This window comes from Malurus melanocephalus, unplaced genomic scaffold (genome assembly GCF_030028575.1).
Source record: "Malurus melanocephalus ecotype Western Australia unplaced genomic scaffold, MMel_1.1 scaffold_44, whole genome shotgun sequence".
NCBI classification, from domain to species: Eukaryota; Metazoa; Chordata; class Aves; order Passeriformes; family Maluridae; genus Malurus; species Malurus melanocephalus.
In genome coordinates this window covers 3084284-3101112 of record NW_026623276.1, presented here as the reverse complement: position 1 = coordinate 3101112, position 16829 = coordinate 3084284, and the positions used below count along the sequence as shown (strand labels likewise).

Below are 16829 nucleotides of genomic sequence, written 5' to 3'. Positions count from 1 at the left end.
ATTTTGGTCTTATCTTAGCAGTGAGTGAATTCTGCAGTGTGGGRAACCACACCAAGTTTGAAAATCTCKGGAAAGTCTTTAGATCTATTAGAGGTTTACTTCCTCAAGAAGAAATTTTCATCATCTATAGAGCATATACTCCCAAAATACGAATAAAGAGAAAAGATGTCTCTTTCCAAAACCCCCAGAAACAGATGATCCTGGGGAAAATACCTTCTCTAAAAGACAGAACAAATTAATTAACAAATAATATGTCCTCCTAAAAAGAGCTTCCTAAAACTGGGAAGTTAATGTTACTGCTTTTCCTTAGCTCCTAAAAAGAGCTCCCTTTCACTTTTATTATCAGATCACAACACCTCTTCAAGATGCAAAGAAGGTAGGAGTGACAAGCACACAATTATTTTCTCCAATGAAATAAACTTGCAGTTAAAGCTAAGCAACTGAWTCTGTGTAACACAACAATGAATAACTTCTGAGAAATTCCCAGCTCTTCATTTTACCATGGAATCCTTTGTGTATATATCCATGAAAGCAGTTTGTTTTCAGTGTGCCTGAAGAATATTWGTGGAAAAATGAAAAGCTGTTAAGCACACACATACACACCTGGAAATGAAAACATTTAATAACTTGTTGATACAGTTCTTTTACACAAACATACTTTAAAATTGGCACTATCCCTTGAACATATGTTTAGTCAAACACATTTTCATATTGCTGGCATTACAGTTATACAAGAAACTTGCAATCATGGGTCATAGAGTGGCTGGAAGCTTCTACAGTGTGCAATCACAAATACATTAATTCGGAAATTTAAGTTGAGATGCTTTATTTTTCTGTACTACCACACAGACCAACATAGGCCATTCCAACTGCATATCCAACCTATAAAACAGTTTCATGCAAATCAGCATGAGCGACCATTAATGACCTGTTCTTTTATTTGGGGAGGACAATGTGTCAAAGTTCTGTTACCTCAGTTCAATAACCAAGTACAGCTAGGACACAGCAAAATTTGAAGTCTGACAAAAGYAGGCTGTATTTTCCTGATGTTTAGGACATTAGAAAACCAGCTCCAATAAAAAGAAGCCACAAAAAATCTCTTAATTTTTTCTGTTTATGCAGGGAGGTCTAAAATAGCAAATTGACAAAATCTTCTCTAGTTAGCTCTAAGTCATTCTATGGCATTATGCTATTTGCAATAAATAAATAAATAAATAAATAAATAAATAAATAAATAAATAAATCATTAATGTACACTAATACTACATGCCTTCTACCTAAACTCTGCAAAATGTCCCATGAGGATAGTAAAATAACTGGAGGAATTAGGCTGTTGGTTGGGTTTTTTCCTTAAAATTCCAGTACACCYGATAACCGTGCCAGACATGTTTGGCTATGAAGGCACTGCATAATGGCTGGTCTCTGACCTGCAGTTTAAAAGTCATTAGCTCCAATGCTGGAGCGGAATACAAAATAAGGTGCTCATTGTCAGCTGATTRCCAAGTTTGAAATACTAAACCATATTCACATGCAGCAAGGAGAACAAGACCTCCTATGTAACAGTTCCCTATCTACAGTGTGGTAAGAAAGATTCCAACAATGATTACCCTATTTGGTATTTGTTCAGCCACAGCACCGACAATATTTTTTTTATCTAGAAAACTGATGGATCAATTTAAGATTCCAGAACATGGAAGCATGTAACTTATGATGCATGAGGCTAACAACAACAGCAAGAGATAATTTCATCATTTCAGATTACAAATGAGTGACTACTTAATTTATAAATTATACTTAACAAATAACACACCCTGTAAAGAACTCCATACATCTTCAGATGACTTCAGCTGAATTAYAAAAGTGAGCAGTTTTATGCATGTCTAAAGGAAGAATCCATTAATAGATCTTAAAAGAATTGCAGCTCGTTAATGCAATTAATTGACTCTCCTTTAATAAATTATATCATTAGGATGAGTACTTACAARCATCTTTCCTTTTTCAACTTAGATATTTTCAGCTGTAAGCCTGCAAAGTAGAAAGAAGAAAATACATGTTATAGAATTCTGATTTAAAAAAAAAATAAGTGAAATAATAGATTAACTCTCCTTTTGCCACTGACATCTGCAAAGAGAGGTAAAAAATATCACTAATCTTGAGACAAGATGGTTCATTCTGGACTTTTTGCGTGTGTTCTACAGGATCATGAAAACAAATATAGTCATCATGATCTCCAGGAAATAAGGGCTTCTTAAACACACAGATTTCCACTTGAASAGGTCTAATAATACCTTTGTAAAATAACCACACATGAAGAGCCAGCACTGTCAATATATTTTCACTGACTATGCCCACCTAAGTAGCATAAATTCTGTGTGCACATAAATCCATAATACTACACTAGAAACGAAGCATCCAATCACTGAACTGAGAAATGCATTACAGTGTATAAGAGAAACATAAAAAAAGGAAGTGATTCATAGTTTAAAGCACGGAAGGACATCACCCTTCATTGGAGATCTGCTACCAGACTTTCTCAGTTAAAACTTCTTTGGAAGATCTGAAGGTGAATTGAGGAATGATATTTCATCTGTGGCCCTTCTCCCACTAAGAGTTCCACACTCCTAACTGTATATTCTGTGCAGAAGTAGAAAGGTTTGCAAATASAACTGATGTTCTCACCATGAGTGGCCAGATGGCAGCCCAGGGGACAGAACACTGTCCAGCCAATCTGCTTGCAAGGTCTTGGSTGCATTTGTATGTGCATAGAGGCAAGAAGATATTTAAGTACAGCACAACTTAACAAGCGGGACACAGTACTATGGAAATTTATGTTATACTACTCACACAAGGCGGCCATTCCTATTCCAAGTAAACAGTCAGAAATAATCAGACCCCAACGATAGAATAATTTCTTAAATAAAAATCCAATGGAAATCTTCCTATCACATCAGAAAATAACATAATTTTTTCCTAACACAATTATTTTCTCCTAACTATGAAAGGTTGTTACCAGCTTCAAGTTGAACATTAGATACCTTGCAAGCTCTCTTGCAAAAAGCATTATGCATTTAGAATAGTAGGATAAACTTATAAAAYCAGTACATTAGTAAGAAAACTTCAGACTATTTTGAATTTAAGCCTAAATACATAAYTGATATTACATCCTACTATAGAAAATGTAGGTTAAGGCAGCTAAAAGRTTTTTTTTTCTTCCCTACCACACTCAACTAGGAAGACCTCTAAGGGGAAAACTACTTGCTTGATAAGGTTTACTCTTCAGGCCACATAAGATGTCAAGCCAGCCACAGRTGCAGTGAACCCATGCTTGCTACAAGATGCCAGTGAGACAATGAGACAAAAATGCAGACAGACTACTTAAAAAATTCTTAGGATATATAGCAAAATTTCTTTTATCTCCAAGTGTTCAGCACCTGTGAGATGTTATGTTCGATCATGCACATCAGCAAGAAAGAGGGTTTATTTTTTTAAGTAGTTGCTATTCATCAAGTCAATTAGGCATTTGCAATTAGAACCCCTATAAAGCTTGCTTTAAAGCTGCTCCACRCCCATCGGAAGGAATGAAGCTGCACAACAATGCATCTCCTGTATGAACAGGTAGTCTGTTCAGCAAGTATTTAGGATTGTAACTTTGGCAACCTGAGCAACCAATTGAAGAGGCAGGGCTCAAAAGGCCCAGTACTGTGCTACAGGTAACACTATCTCCCCTCTCACCTGAATTCAGGAGGAACTAAACTAGTTACTTAAAGSTTGCATTTTTTCTTAGTTCAAATGACTGCAATGAGAAGGCAGGAAACCAATCTGTTACATCTATCCAAGAGCATTGAATTWCTACATCTGTTGTAGTCTCTTCCTTTTGCTTTTCCAGAGCATTTAGAGTTTTTAAGCATGCTCATTTAAGGAGCTTTGYTTTTTCAGGTTTCCTTATTTAACATAGTGAGCATATAAAAGTATGKGGAACTACACCATGTCCCTTCCCAATTGAATTTTATATTTCGCACAATATTTCTATGGAATAGACAAGCTGTAGACTATAAATCTACATTACCTAAAGGTCCTAAAGTGCATTAGTAAATGACACTCTACACCTATTAAAGCAATGGCGGCCTTCTTTAAAATATCATTACACAAAATTTTTAAACACACAAGACTATTTTATGAAATTTGCTACTTGATTAGACTACATAGCTATAACATTTCAATTAATTTCTCTTCTGATGAATTTTCAAATGCATTAAATGCACTTCCTTAAAACTGACAGTGCCTGGGAAGACTGCAGAATCTTTACCACTGCAGATTTCTTGAAACAGGTTGGACAAACTCCTGTCAGCAATGACGCAGACATAATCCTACCTTAAGGGTACAGAGATGGACTAGATGACCTTCTAAAATCCCTTCCAGYTCTGTTTTCTATAATTATTTTCTTTTGAGGAACTTCCAGCCATTTCCYTTCCTACAGCAATCTATCAATGAGATTGGTTTTCTCATAAGTTTCTCTGCTTCTATGACTACAGCTTTTTCTCTGTTGATATAGTCTGCTTTTCAGAAGTAAGCAGTAATTGTAAGAAACTAGGCTAWTTCTTGTACAAAAACCACTGCTCACATTTCTATGCTGATACATATTTTTAGTACAGAGCTTTAGATTTTAATTAATCTTCAGAAACCATCTTGCTAAGATCCACGTGCAGAGGCATCTGCTTCATGCAGCATGCATTATGATTTCAAGCCAGAGGTAAGAATTAACACCTGTAGAAATCAATCGGTTTATAAAAAGCATTATTAAATTCCTTTGAATTTTGGGGGCATTATGCAAGTATCYCACACATTCTACAGAAAGGAAATAAAAGCAAATAGTTTTAATAACCGTCATTCTGAGTTGCTGAGCACTTCTGAATTCCATGAAAAGTCAAATAAAACTGACCAAATCCAGCATCTTTGGAAACTGGGATGTATGTGTCCTACCCACTGTCTCATAATGAATTTAAGTTAAAAAGTAGCTATTTTGTATGAAGAATGCCAAAATTGGGAATTTTTTGAGTGACCAGTTTAAAGGAATAAGCTGGATTTCTTTACATAATGGTGGAAAAACATACTCTTTACAATATAATAATATCAAAATTCAATAAAATCCTTTTCAAATTGCATGAGTTTAAAATATTCTTCAGTCTGCATTCTATACATATAACTTGCATAACATGTCTGACCATATCAAGTTCATGTGTCATAAATCCTACTTTTMATGGATTTTTAATAAAAAGAATTCCACCATTTCAGTGTTTAGTACATTGTACATGCAAAAAGCTTTTCCAACAACTACTAACTTCCCCTCAATCCACTTTCCACCACCTTTAAAATAATTTTTGCTGACATTCAGATTGGAAACTCATGAGTCAATTTTAATTCTTATTTATAGACTTCAGAAACCAGCAAAGTCTAGGCAAGTCTGYGTTTGATGTTTCTAAAATATCTTCCAGTACCATTTTCTATAAGAGGATCCCCACCTTCTGAAAAAATTAACTATCCTTCAGGCATGCCTTTGATGTTATCATGGAAGACCTAATTTTACCTAACACAGTGTGGGACATACTGACAAAGGGCTAGGCATGAAAAAGACTGCCTGGTGGCAAAATTACCTGGCCACACCCTGCATGCATTCTAAAGAGTATCTTGCTTGCATAAAGAAAACCAAAACTTGAAAATCATGGGCTGCACACCCCAAGAAACTAGAGAAAGGGTCACTTAACATACGTCTCTACATCAGAGCTTTTTGTTTCTTAAGTTTTTGTTGTTCAGACATGCCATAGATTGCCAGATCCCATTCTGTCAGTACTTCCGCATTTATCTGCGGTTGACATCACACCCACTCCAAAAAGAACCATCTACAATTAAAAAAATAATTATAAAAAAAAGTTAATTTTTTTGTGTTTTGGAACACAATATAAAATTGTATTTCATATGTTAATGTAAAGAAATGCTACTGTCTGCTTTATTCTYCTTTTCAGTTGCCATATTGATATATGCTTCTTGGTTGCTTGTTCGGGGTTTTAAAAAATAATTAACAACAAAATGTCACAGCCCAGTACTGCAAATTATTGAACCAAGACTTTCAGTAGGAGGCATGTAACATCTATAATCACAAAATCTCCAGGAGTTTTTGAAATGAAGGAGTGATGGTATAACTGGACTGAAATGGACATATCTGAAATTGTTTTGARGCTGGTAGAAATAATCAAAGCCACTGAAATGGTCTGGGTAAAGATTCTCTTGCATGACGAAAGCTCTTAATTCACAAAAACRCACCCAATTCTATTCTACCCTAATATAAATACTATTTCATGCATAAGGATGTGCTTATTAGAAGATACAGTGTAATACTGTTATAATTCCATTCAAAAGAATGGATCATGTGACTTTACATTAGCAGAGCAGAACGTTAACTTTTGCCATGTTTTTAGCAAAAAACTCTTATGAATACTCCTTGTAAAACAATATTACAGTAACAATACATGAAGTGCAATAATTCATCTTTTCTGAATTACTGAAGAACAAATGGACACTAACAGCCAATCTGTAGCAAAATTGTTATCATACAATAATGTCACATAATGTAAGAATAATCATATTATAAAAACATAATACATTTTGCTGAGMAAATTTAGAACACTAAAATCTGAAGAAATAATTTTCACTTCAGAAACACTAATCTGCAGTGTGATTTTGCACAAGTTAGGGGAAATAAACAATGCAAATAATTGTAATGCATCTGAAGCAACTAGGCAAAAGAAAAAAATCCATTTAATAACATGGTTTGGAAATTTTGACTCCTTATCCATTAAAGGTAAAGTAACATATAAATACTTTGTAGGCAAGCACAGATTTCACATAACATTGTGTTACTTTCTCTTCACTGAYCTAGGAAATAATTTACACATGTTGGTAGTCTAATCCTGTTAAACCAGGCTTAGGTGGTCAATGTCCAAGGATCATTTGTAATCATSCAGTCCAACTTTCTGCAAAACCTAAGACCTTAAAAATCTATGTAGTTCCATGTAGAGTATTTTGGTTCAAAGTTTTCCTGTGGTAACTGACAAACCCTAATTTTAACCTGACATACCCAAACTTTAATGATTTACCTTGTACTTCTTTATCATGACATTCTTTCAGTTTGGACCACAGTTCCTTGAAGAAATCTCCTGTAGGTTCTGCAGAACTAGGGCTCCCACAGCTTCCTCCAGATGCATTCATCTTGCTTTTTTCTGCTCYCAGCTTCTTTGACTTACTTGCAGAACTGGCTCACTCTCAAACTTTATATTTTAAATTCCATAGTTATTACTGTTTCTGAAGAGAGGTGTATGTCTGCAACAACAGAATGACAACACTTACATTTTAATTAATCAGAGTATAACTTKTAGCCATGGATGAAATATGAAGTTTAATGTCTATCTTTGTTGAGGTTATATATCTATGTACTTTTATGCCGACAGCCACCTGAAAGCATGGCTGATGCTGTTTTCCTGCAGCTAGTTACAAACTAACAGAATTTTCTCCTCCGTAAAAAGCCATCAACTTAAAATTAGGTTAAAATATTTAAGTCTATCTTCTTTTCCTATCTAAAGATACAGTTAAACAGAATTACTGTTTTCCAAAAGTAAGCCATGGTGCCAAAACTTGGCTGCCAGCAAAAGCATTTGTCAAAAGTTTTATCAGGGATGGATTTGTGTTTATACATCCTTTATATAAACTTGTATTCAAATGACACCGTTTTTCAAAGAAAAGCTCACACCCCTTCAAAGTCTTCATAATTCTACATTGAAACAATTCCCATTCCCTGATGAAAAAAAAAATGTAGAGTAATTTCAAAATCYATAAATCTCAAAAACATTGATATTTGAGAAGAACTATCAAAGTCAGACAGCTCTGTCTTAAATGCTCCACTGCCTACAAAACTCAGGATAATCTTAACCATAATTCTCACTTGTTTTGAAGGATTTCTTACAGAGATKATGCCCTCAGGCAAACTACAGGGGAAGCATGGTACTCAGATCTGGCTCTGAGCAAAGGTAAGATTCATTTCTACTTGCACTGGAGGTTCAGTATTGAAACATTCCTGTGATCTCTGCCCTGCAGTTCCCTTTGTGTGAAACTGGACATTCTAAAGTTTCCCCATTTTTATGCAGTCAATCTGAAAAAAAAMCCTTTTGAACAGGGACTGTCATTACCAGGTGGACATAGCTATCAGCTGACTTTGTAATATAATAYGCCATGAGAAAAAAAATATTTTGTACTATTCCTAAATTAGCAACTTGAGCAAGCAAACCACCATGCCTGTATTGCCAAATGGAAGGAACAATACGCCTCAACAATGTGAGAGCACAAGTTATAGTTCAGATGATCCAAGATCTGTGATTAGTCAAGAAGCTGCATTTCCTATCTTGAGAGCCTTCAAACAACTTAAGAGTATCTGAATGCAGCTGCTGGTTTAGCTGGTTCCCCAGATTCACCACAATAAAATTTTCAGTCCAGTGGACAGTAATCAAGAGAAGGGCCTGGAGGCTTTGATCCTGCTCTCCTTTCTCATCTCTCTGTGCACTGTCTTAACCAAGTCACTTTTTTTCAGACTACCTATATGTACAATGGAATAAAAATAATGGAACAAAACACTATTCTTAACAGAAATACTTGAACTGCATGTCTTCTACAGCACAAAGATATGTTATAGTAATGTTATAATAATGAAGCCAGCAGCTCCACAACCTGCTCTGCCCATAGGAAATTCAGTGCCTATTTCAGGATACAATTTCAAGTTAGCAAATGTTATCTTCAGAGAAGTCCTTAATAGAAAACAAAATTACCTTTTAAAATTAGCAATGCCYACAATTCTTCAACAGAAGTTGAACAGTAATTTGCTTGCATCTTTGCAGCTGAAATACTCCACTTGGTGTGCAGTCACATTAAACCAACTTTGTGGAACCAAYTGCCTAGTGACATTAGGAATCACTTTTACACTCTTGCTTTGCACCTTCAACAGATGTTTCAGGATCAAGCTTTTCTCTGTCAAGCACTAGGGCAGTGAAAACCACAAGCCTGCTTTCACTTACTGTTTGAGATTTAAGTATGTCAGATGACTCAATTCCACGGAAAGGTCATCTGACTCTAGACAGTAAATGCTCTCCATAGTGCTTGTTTTGGTTTTTTTTCCCCCCAACATGACTGCAAGAAAAAAAATGCACAAAACCCGCTCAGACTTCCTGCAAGTTACTAGTATGTTAACCGCCTAGAAATAGGAAAAAAGAAGCAATGCATTTTCCCAAGCTTCATCTGCTTCAGGATCCTAAAATTATGTATTACTTCCTACAGGTGTTCAATCTCCCTTAAAATAAAGAGCCTGCAAGGAGTGTTCAAGTCGAGCCTTTGACAGATCTGGGCAGCTGCACAGGGGTAAAAGTGTGATGGCTTGGTCTGCAGTCCCAAAAAAGGGAAAAGATTTTCCTTAGGGGAAAAAACGCCTGAGCTGGATGTACGGRCACTTGCAGGCAGGGACAGAACTGGAGCTGCCTGAGGGGAGGATGGAAGCACAATGCCAGCCCCTCTGCCGGATGTCCTGCTTTGCTGCTATCCCGCCGACTGACGCTTTCATAGAACCATCTGAAAGCGTCCATTTCCCTCTTCTTCCACAAACCAACTCCCTCCGGCACCGTAAGGCTCTGCACGGCTTCATCAGTGAGTGCCTCCGGCAATCCATCAGCACCGGTAACGCGCGGAGGCTKCTTATCGCTGTTGATAATTTTCCACCGGCAAAACACCGCCCCTGAGGGAGTCTGGGAGCACAGGGCGCCTTGACCCCCACCAAAACCCACCGGCTCCTCCTGCAACTCTCCTCCACTTCCCGGCGGTRAATTTTATTCTCCTTTCCCTCTTGCACGAACACCGCACAGAAAACTCACTCGAAAGACACGCCGGGATGCTSTGGGAAATCCTGACATGACCAACACCTGGGAGCTTCCCGCCAAGCTTGGGTCACACCCCSCAGCCGGGACGGCAGAGGAGCGGTATGGCATGTCCCACACGCCGCTTCTCCCGAGCGGCGGGAGCCTCCCAAGCGAAGAGAACGGAGCTCTCTGTCCCGGGCAGGCGGAACAGCGGGCGGCGGGGAGCCGGGGCCGGAGGGGCTGTGGCGGGCCCGTCCCCCGGGCAGGGCGGAGCGGGAGCGGGAGCGGGAGCGGCGCGCTCGCGGTCGCTCCCCGGCGGAGGCTGAGGAGAGCGCGCGCCGTTACCTGGTTGGCTCCCGGCGGCCCCGCGCGCCAGCGGCGGGAAAAAAGGAAAAGCCGGAGCCAGCGCCTTCCCTGCCCAGAGGGGCGGGGCGCGGGAAGATCTCGCGAGGTTTCCGCGCTGCTCTCGCGAGAGCGGGGCCGCGAGGGTCCGCCAGCCCCGTGTCCCCTCGGTCCGAGTGCCGGGCGGGGGCCTCGGGTTCCGGTGGCAGGAGAGACCCCGGCACAGAGTCTCGGGATCACATGGGCTGGAAAAGACCGCTGAGATCATCGAGTCCGACCTTTGACCAAACACCACCATGTCAGCCAGACCGCGGCACTAAATGCCATGTTCAGTCTTTCGTTTAACACCTCCAGGGACGGTCACTCCACCGCCTCCCTGGGCATCCATTCCAATGGCTAATCACTTTTTCTGTGAAGAAACTCTTCCTAATGGCCAACCTAAGCCTCCTCTGGAGCAACCTGAAGCCACATTTTGGCCTGTCACTTGTTGCCTAGGAGAAAAGGCTGACTCCTGCCTCCTTGCTTTGTGGTGGTTGTAGAGAGCAATAARGTCTCATCTGAGTCTGCTCCAGATTTAACAACCCCTGCTCCCTCAGCAGCTCCTCATGGGACCTGTGCTCCARACACTTTACCACCTTTGCTCCCTTTGGACATGCTACAAGCACCTCTGTCCTTCCTGAATTGAGGGGCCCAAAACTTTGCAGGACTYGAGTGAAGCCTCACCAGTGTTGAGTRCAGGGTCCTGCTGAYCACCCTATTTCTGACACAGACCAGGAYGCCAYTGGCCTTCTTGGCCACTTGGGCATACTGCTGGCTCATGTTTGTTCATCAAGGTCACCAGGTGTTGTCCCAGCCATCTCCTCCCCTGGCCTGGTAGTTGGGGTTTCCACAGAGAGCTGCCAGAGKAAAGCCAGTGGGACAAGCCAAGTCCTGACTGTCACCACATTTTCAGTGTGGCAGCAGGCACAGAACACTGGAAAAGCAAGGGAGTGTGTGTGRGAGCCTGCATTGAAACAAATGCTGCCCCTGCCTTCCTGAAAAAAGTTTTTGCTGGTTTTGATGTGAAGAAGATCATCGGGGTGTACAACTGTGCCAGAAGTGGTGTTGCCTTTAAGGCTATGCTGTTCAATCTGTGCCACAGGATTTGTAATCTGCTGTTGCTGGGGTTTATACACAGAAGTATTTGCAGTGCTTCCCACTCCTGCCTTCATGATCTTAACAGTTTCCATGGCTTGTCATTTTAGGGTACAGCAGAACAGCCTAGGCATATTTTTATGTTTTATGTATGGAAGCCAGTAGGCACATACAATTAGTACAGCATAAGGCTGCTGAAATTTTTTGTCATTTCTCAGTGGRTTCTTTTTGCCCAGATTGTAGATCAATGCTCTTTAATTCATTGGGATCAACCCTGCTGTCTGCAATGAGATAAACTGCTCGATTTGAAGTGGTTCTTTGTGATGAAATAGAATAAAACCACAGCATTTCACTATTACTGTTCTGCCTTCACACAACTCCACTGAACCATTTTGTTATGTATGGAACTCTTGCAGAGACAGCTTAGTGGCATGACTGGAAGACATAATAGTAATCAGTTTGCAAGGGCCAGTGCTGCAAGCATATACTTTCTAGATTGCTAATAGCAATATTTTAAAAACTGTTCAGGTCTTTAATACTTGTTAATATGCATTCCATTTTATTCTTGTTACATTACTCAGATCATTTGGGTCTCAAGAAAGTATCATTAATAAGGAGCTACATCATAAATAAAACTATATCTGAAATACCAAATCAACATTTTTGAGGTATTTYGAAATGTTGTCAGATAGGAGAAGACCCATGATTCAGGCTTCAAATCTGTTGTTCACCTTCATTGAAAATACTCTTGGTTTCCCATCAAATATGTACCGTGACTTGTGAAGTACTTTGTAAAACCCTTGTACCTAACTTTTCTGCTCATTCCTTAGCATTGTTTAACCACTTATTTTTCAACTTAAATGAAATAAAAGTAGTGTTCAGGAGCTCAGCAGCAGCTTACTTACATTGTAAGTTTGATCCATTATCAGGTCAGTAGGTGTATGGTGAAATTAAAATTTGCTACATATCTTGGAAGACGTTGTCATGTCATAATAGGTTGTAATAGACACTCCAGTCTTTCTAAATAATGCTTGTTGGCAGCTTTTCATTCTACTTTTGAAACTTCTGTAATCTAAAASTTTGTGATGTGGGCAAGTAATCATTTCCTTAGAGTTAAGAGAAGCAGATGTCTTAAATATACGCACAGATCTGATAAGTAGCAATAAAATAGCCCTCTTGCTGATTGATCTGATATTTTACCATAAACTGTACCTTTCTTACTATTTATAGGAAGCACTCTAGCAAATAATTATGTCATCCCTTTTATTTCCCAATAAACTCTGTGAGCTGTTTGTTTTCAYATTGTCTCATGTTGAACTTTACAGCTGTATAAATCCACTGATCTCTAAAGTGTTATCTACTCCACAGTGAGTGAAAATGGATTAACACTAACGGTTGAACTTTACTTTTATCTCCCTTCCAGATTTATTTGATTTTATGTGCTCCATAATCACATAGTTGGCCACTGAATGGATTCCTGGCTCATTGAATGTACTAGAAAACTGTTGGAGAGTGTGATATTCCACATTCACTTCCACTGGGTGTTTTAGGATGACTAGTCTAACTGGAACTGCATCTCATTCACCTCCTAAGAGTAAACACACACACCTAGACAATAMAACTGTGGGAAAATGCTTCACCGTTGCTGCGCTTGAACAGATGCGAAACTTCCTGTGGTGTCATGGCTCATGTCCAGATTTCAAATAACCCTTACTATGGCAGATTAAACTAGGTGACACACTACTTATCCATGAGCAATTCTGCAAAAAGGGAATCTTATTTTGTCMTAGCCCATTTTAGACCTGGATGGGCCGAAATGCTTAATCCTRTAATAGTATGTGGAGCTGTTGATTTTCAGTTAGAGTTTAGTGGCAATGCCYTTCTTCTTGATGACTGGACTATTTACCAGCAAATCAGCTAATAACTGAAGTTCTATTGTAAGAGTGTTGCATCACAGATAAAATAAAAAATACCCTTTAATTCACACACATCCCCCCTCCCTTTTTGAGGAGTAATACAGAACCTGCATCAGTGTTTCTAACCTCTCAGGTAGCAGCAGGTGACCTAGTTAACTGCATATGCATACAGAGTAGGCTAAAAGAGATTAGCAGAATGCTTTTTTGTTTGTTTTCATTACTTTAAATTTAGATGTTAAGATTAAAACCAGCTTTGAATTACAATGGGAAGTCCAATTTAAATATTTTATTTGCTTTGTGCACAAAGGTAACTGTTTCATTCTTTGCATATATATATACATATATATATATGTATGAAATAAAGTAATGAGGTCCTTATGCATTTGCATCAGATTTAATAGATCACACATACATATACATGGCSAGTGTGATCACAACCTCCTCAGCTTGCAGATCTGCAGCTGAAGGATAAATGTTTAACTCTCTAGTCGTTTAACTCTCTAGTCATGTTCATTTAATGATTTTTATGTTGCAATTGCCAGTAATTACATCAAAGGAGCCCATCTTCAGATGTGACACAAATAAGAGCATGTGACACTGTTCGGCTGCTACCCTAATGGCATTTGAACTGGAAGTGTAGGAACTTGCAGTGCTCTCAATGGCACAATTTCTTATAGCTGGGAGGGCACTCAGACAAYAGACAACACCACTGCTGTCTGGCACAGGTGGTTGCTTTCTCTGGAAAAACAGGGAGGAGCTACTCCATTACCCCCAGTAGTTCAGTTTGATTCTTCTCAAGCTGCTTGCGTAGCCACCTTGAAACTGAGCCAAGATCAAATTCCCCGATGCCAATAACACTGCTCATTTTAAGGAACCCTCTTCTTTGAAGTGTTTTCATCTGTAGTCAGAATTTTCCAGGGCTTATTCAACTGAAACTCTCAGGTCTCTGAGGAAGTCCTGAYTGGGGAGGGTGGGGACCGGGGGAAGGTTACCTGAGGGATTCAGTTGCAGGACCCCAGAGCAGTGTTCCTGGTCTTCTAAGCAGCAGCRCCTATTTGTGTTAGCTGCATGCGGAAATGTTTTGCTCCTACTTATGTTTCGCAGGTTAACATGACCAGTTTGAGTAGTTAGGCATATTTATCTCAGCTTTGGAAAGCTGAATTAAAAGTTTACAGGTCTGTGCACAAAATCATGACACCTACCTTTAACTGTAGGGAACAACATGAATTCAGGGACAGAAAAGAAACAACATATTGGAAATATTATTTTACTTACCATTTGGGAAAAAAACCCCAAACAACAGCCTCTGCTCCTCCAGCCCCCTAAAACAAAAAAAGGCAGCTGAGAAAAATCCAAATTAGACAGAACACATAAACTGGAGAGAGAGAGGATGGCAAGCAGCATTTTGAAAAACTGATTTATTTAGTTTGAATTTTAARCATATTCAGTATGTTCTGTGTTAAAATCCTATAATTTTAGAAATCAAATCTCTCTTGTAGTGTTTTATAGGATCTACACAGAGTTCTTCTGCAACCCATACAGTTCAGCGAGCTATAATTTTTCTTAGGAAAATGGTTTATCCCTTAGCAAATTTTCCTTATGTATTTGATAACAGAATCAACAGAGAATAGATAAAAATTAAACTTTCTTCCTTATGAGTATAATCAGCTTCTGTGAGACGACAAAACCTTTCCTATGTTCTTTTATGTTTAGCCACACTTYGAAGAAATTTATTTTACACACAGATACAATGCTGCTTATGGGTGATCTCAATTCATTGATTTTTTTTTTTTTTTTTTAAGCTGCTCAGGGGTCTTTTTCTTGGCACTCTACAAAAGAATAATATTCATTTTAGCATCAACCTGAAGATAGCTGGCAGTAAACATAGTTGAAGCTTCCTGTTATGTGACTACCATGAAGTCTTACATAATCCTGTATAGATATTTTGTATCTAGTGGTTTGTATCCACTGATTCTGATTTAGGTTTGGTTTTTTTTTCACCTCATAAAAGAGAATGGTAATTGTTTTGCTTAAAGATAGACAAAATTAAGAATTTCTGGGAGATGGAAGTAGCTATGTGAGGGTWTTAAAAAATGTAGCTATACAGATGTTCAGAAGATTCACATTTACTTAAGTTAAAAAGTTATTTTGTCCTAAGAGGCATGACAAAACCTGTCTTCATTCCTTTCTATGCGGCTCAGCAACTAGTTCTGTGCCCCAGTAGTTAATCAGTTACCAGGTTCCACAGCTTTTGTTTTCACACTGTTTAATTTTTGTTATTTGACACAGAACCTGTGAATGGATTCAGCTGCAGATACAGGTACAACTTTCAGGTCAGCCTACTCTTTATGACTAGCAGAGCTTTTGATTACCATCCCCACCACCGTTACTCATTCTAAACAAGTAAATTTCTAATAACTATGTATAAAGAAAGCAGTAAGAATGACAAGTAAATTTCCTGTCTTACCATGAAGCTAATTATGAGTATGTAAATGTAGGCTTAAGTAGCTCACTCTATAAAATTAAACTAACAAAAAGTCTGGCAAGAATTAGTAACCACTAATACATCTTACAGTAATGTCAGTATGCCTTATCACAACACTGCTGTTATGTGACAAGGGTTATAAAGACACTGTATAAACGAGAAGACCAATAAGCAATGGTTAAGTGACTGCTCAAAATATTAAGTCATTGGCAGTGGAGTTGCTGTCTCTCACTCCCGTGCTAGTTCATTGAACTGTCTCTCCAGTAAGTACTCTGCAGACAGAGCAGATGATGTTGAGCTGCACACAGAAGGCTCAAACAGCTTCAATTACAAAAATCCTGTCAACAAATGCCATAGAGACTGGCAGTACCCAGACACATAAAGGAGATAGCCACTATACCACTTCAAGCATCAGAGAAATTTTTTCCTAAAGGTTATCTTAAATTAATTTTAAAGAAAGATTTTCAAAACTCACCCTTCTGTTTGAATTGTGAAAAGTTCTGTTCTTGGTCGGGGTGATAAATATTTACTATTGACTTCCCCTCCAGCTATAAACCTCAAGTGTAAGTGAGATGAGGAAGCCACTGTGGACCACACTAGAGAATGCCGAGAGGAGATCTGCTGCACCTAAGATATATACAATGTGCAATGGATAACCTAATATGCCTTTCATTTAACTGGCTGGGCAGGTTTTTGCATTCTGGAGAGCATGGAATCATACCAGAATTTGTTGGCATAACAGGCCCGTCAGACCGGTTCCCGGGGCGCCCAGGAACCTGCCCAACCAGTCTGCATCAAAGGCCAGCCCAACATGCTGCAGCTCAGCTCGGCTGGGGAGGCTTCTACACCGCGAATTATTCACGCCTCTGTCAACTCCCAACATACTACTCAGAGAGAATGATGTAGCCTCCAGCAAAATAATTTACCAAGGGGTGGGGGAGTGATACATCCTTGTTAAGTGTAGCAAGATCTTATTGTTATAAATTTCGTTTCATTTTATATGGA

General features: G+C 38.9%; 1 protein-coding gene across 1 annotated transcript in view; it reads right to left on the bottom strand.

Moving 5' to 3' along the window:
• RBBP8 (RB binding protein 8, endonuclease) overlaps positions 1 to 16468 on the bottom strand; it is a 41682-nt gene extending 25214 nt beyond the window's left edge. The window contains exons 1-4 of the mRNA XM_057364938.1: positions 16300 to 16468; positions 14615 to 14661; positions 7152 to 7374; positions 1983 to 2025 (exon numbers count right to left, since the gene is read on the bottom strand). Of these exons, the coding sequence (XP_057220921.1) occupies positions 1983 to 2025; positions 7152 to 7263 (155 nt within the window). The 5' untranslated portion in view covers positions 7264 to 7374; positions 14615 to 14661; positions 16300 to 16468. The remainder of the gene's footprint in view (positions 1 to 1982; positions 2026 to 7151; positions 7375 to 14614; positions 14662 to 16299) is intronic.
• Between the last annotated feature and the right edge of the window lie 361 nt (positions 16469 to 16829).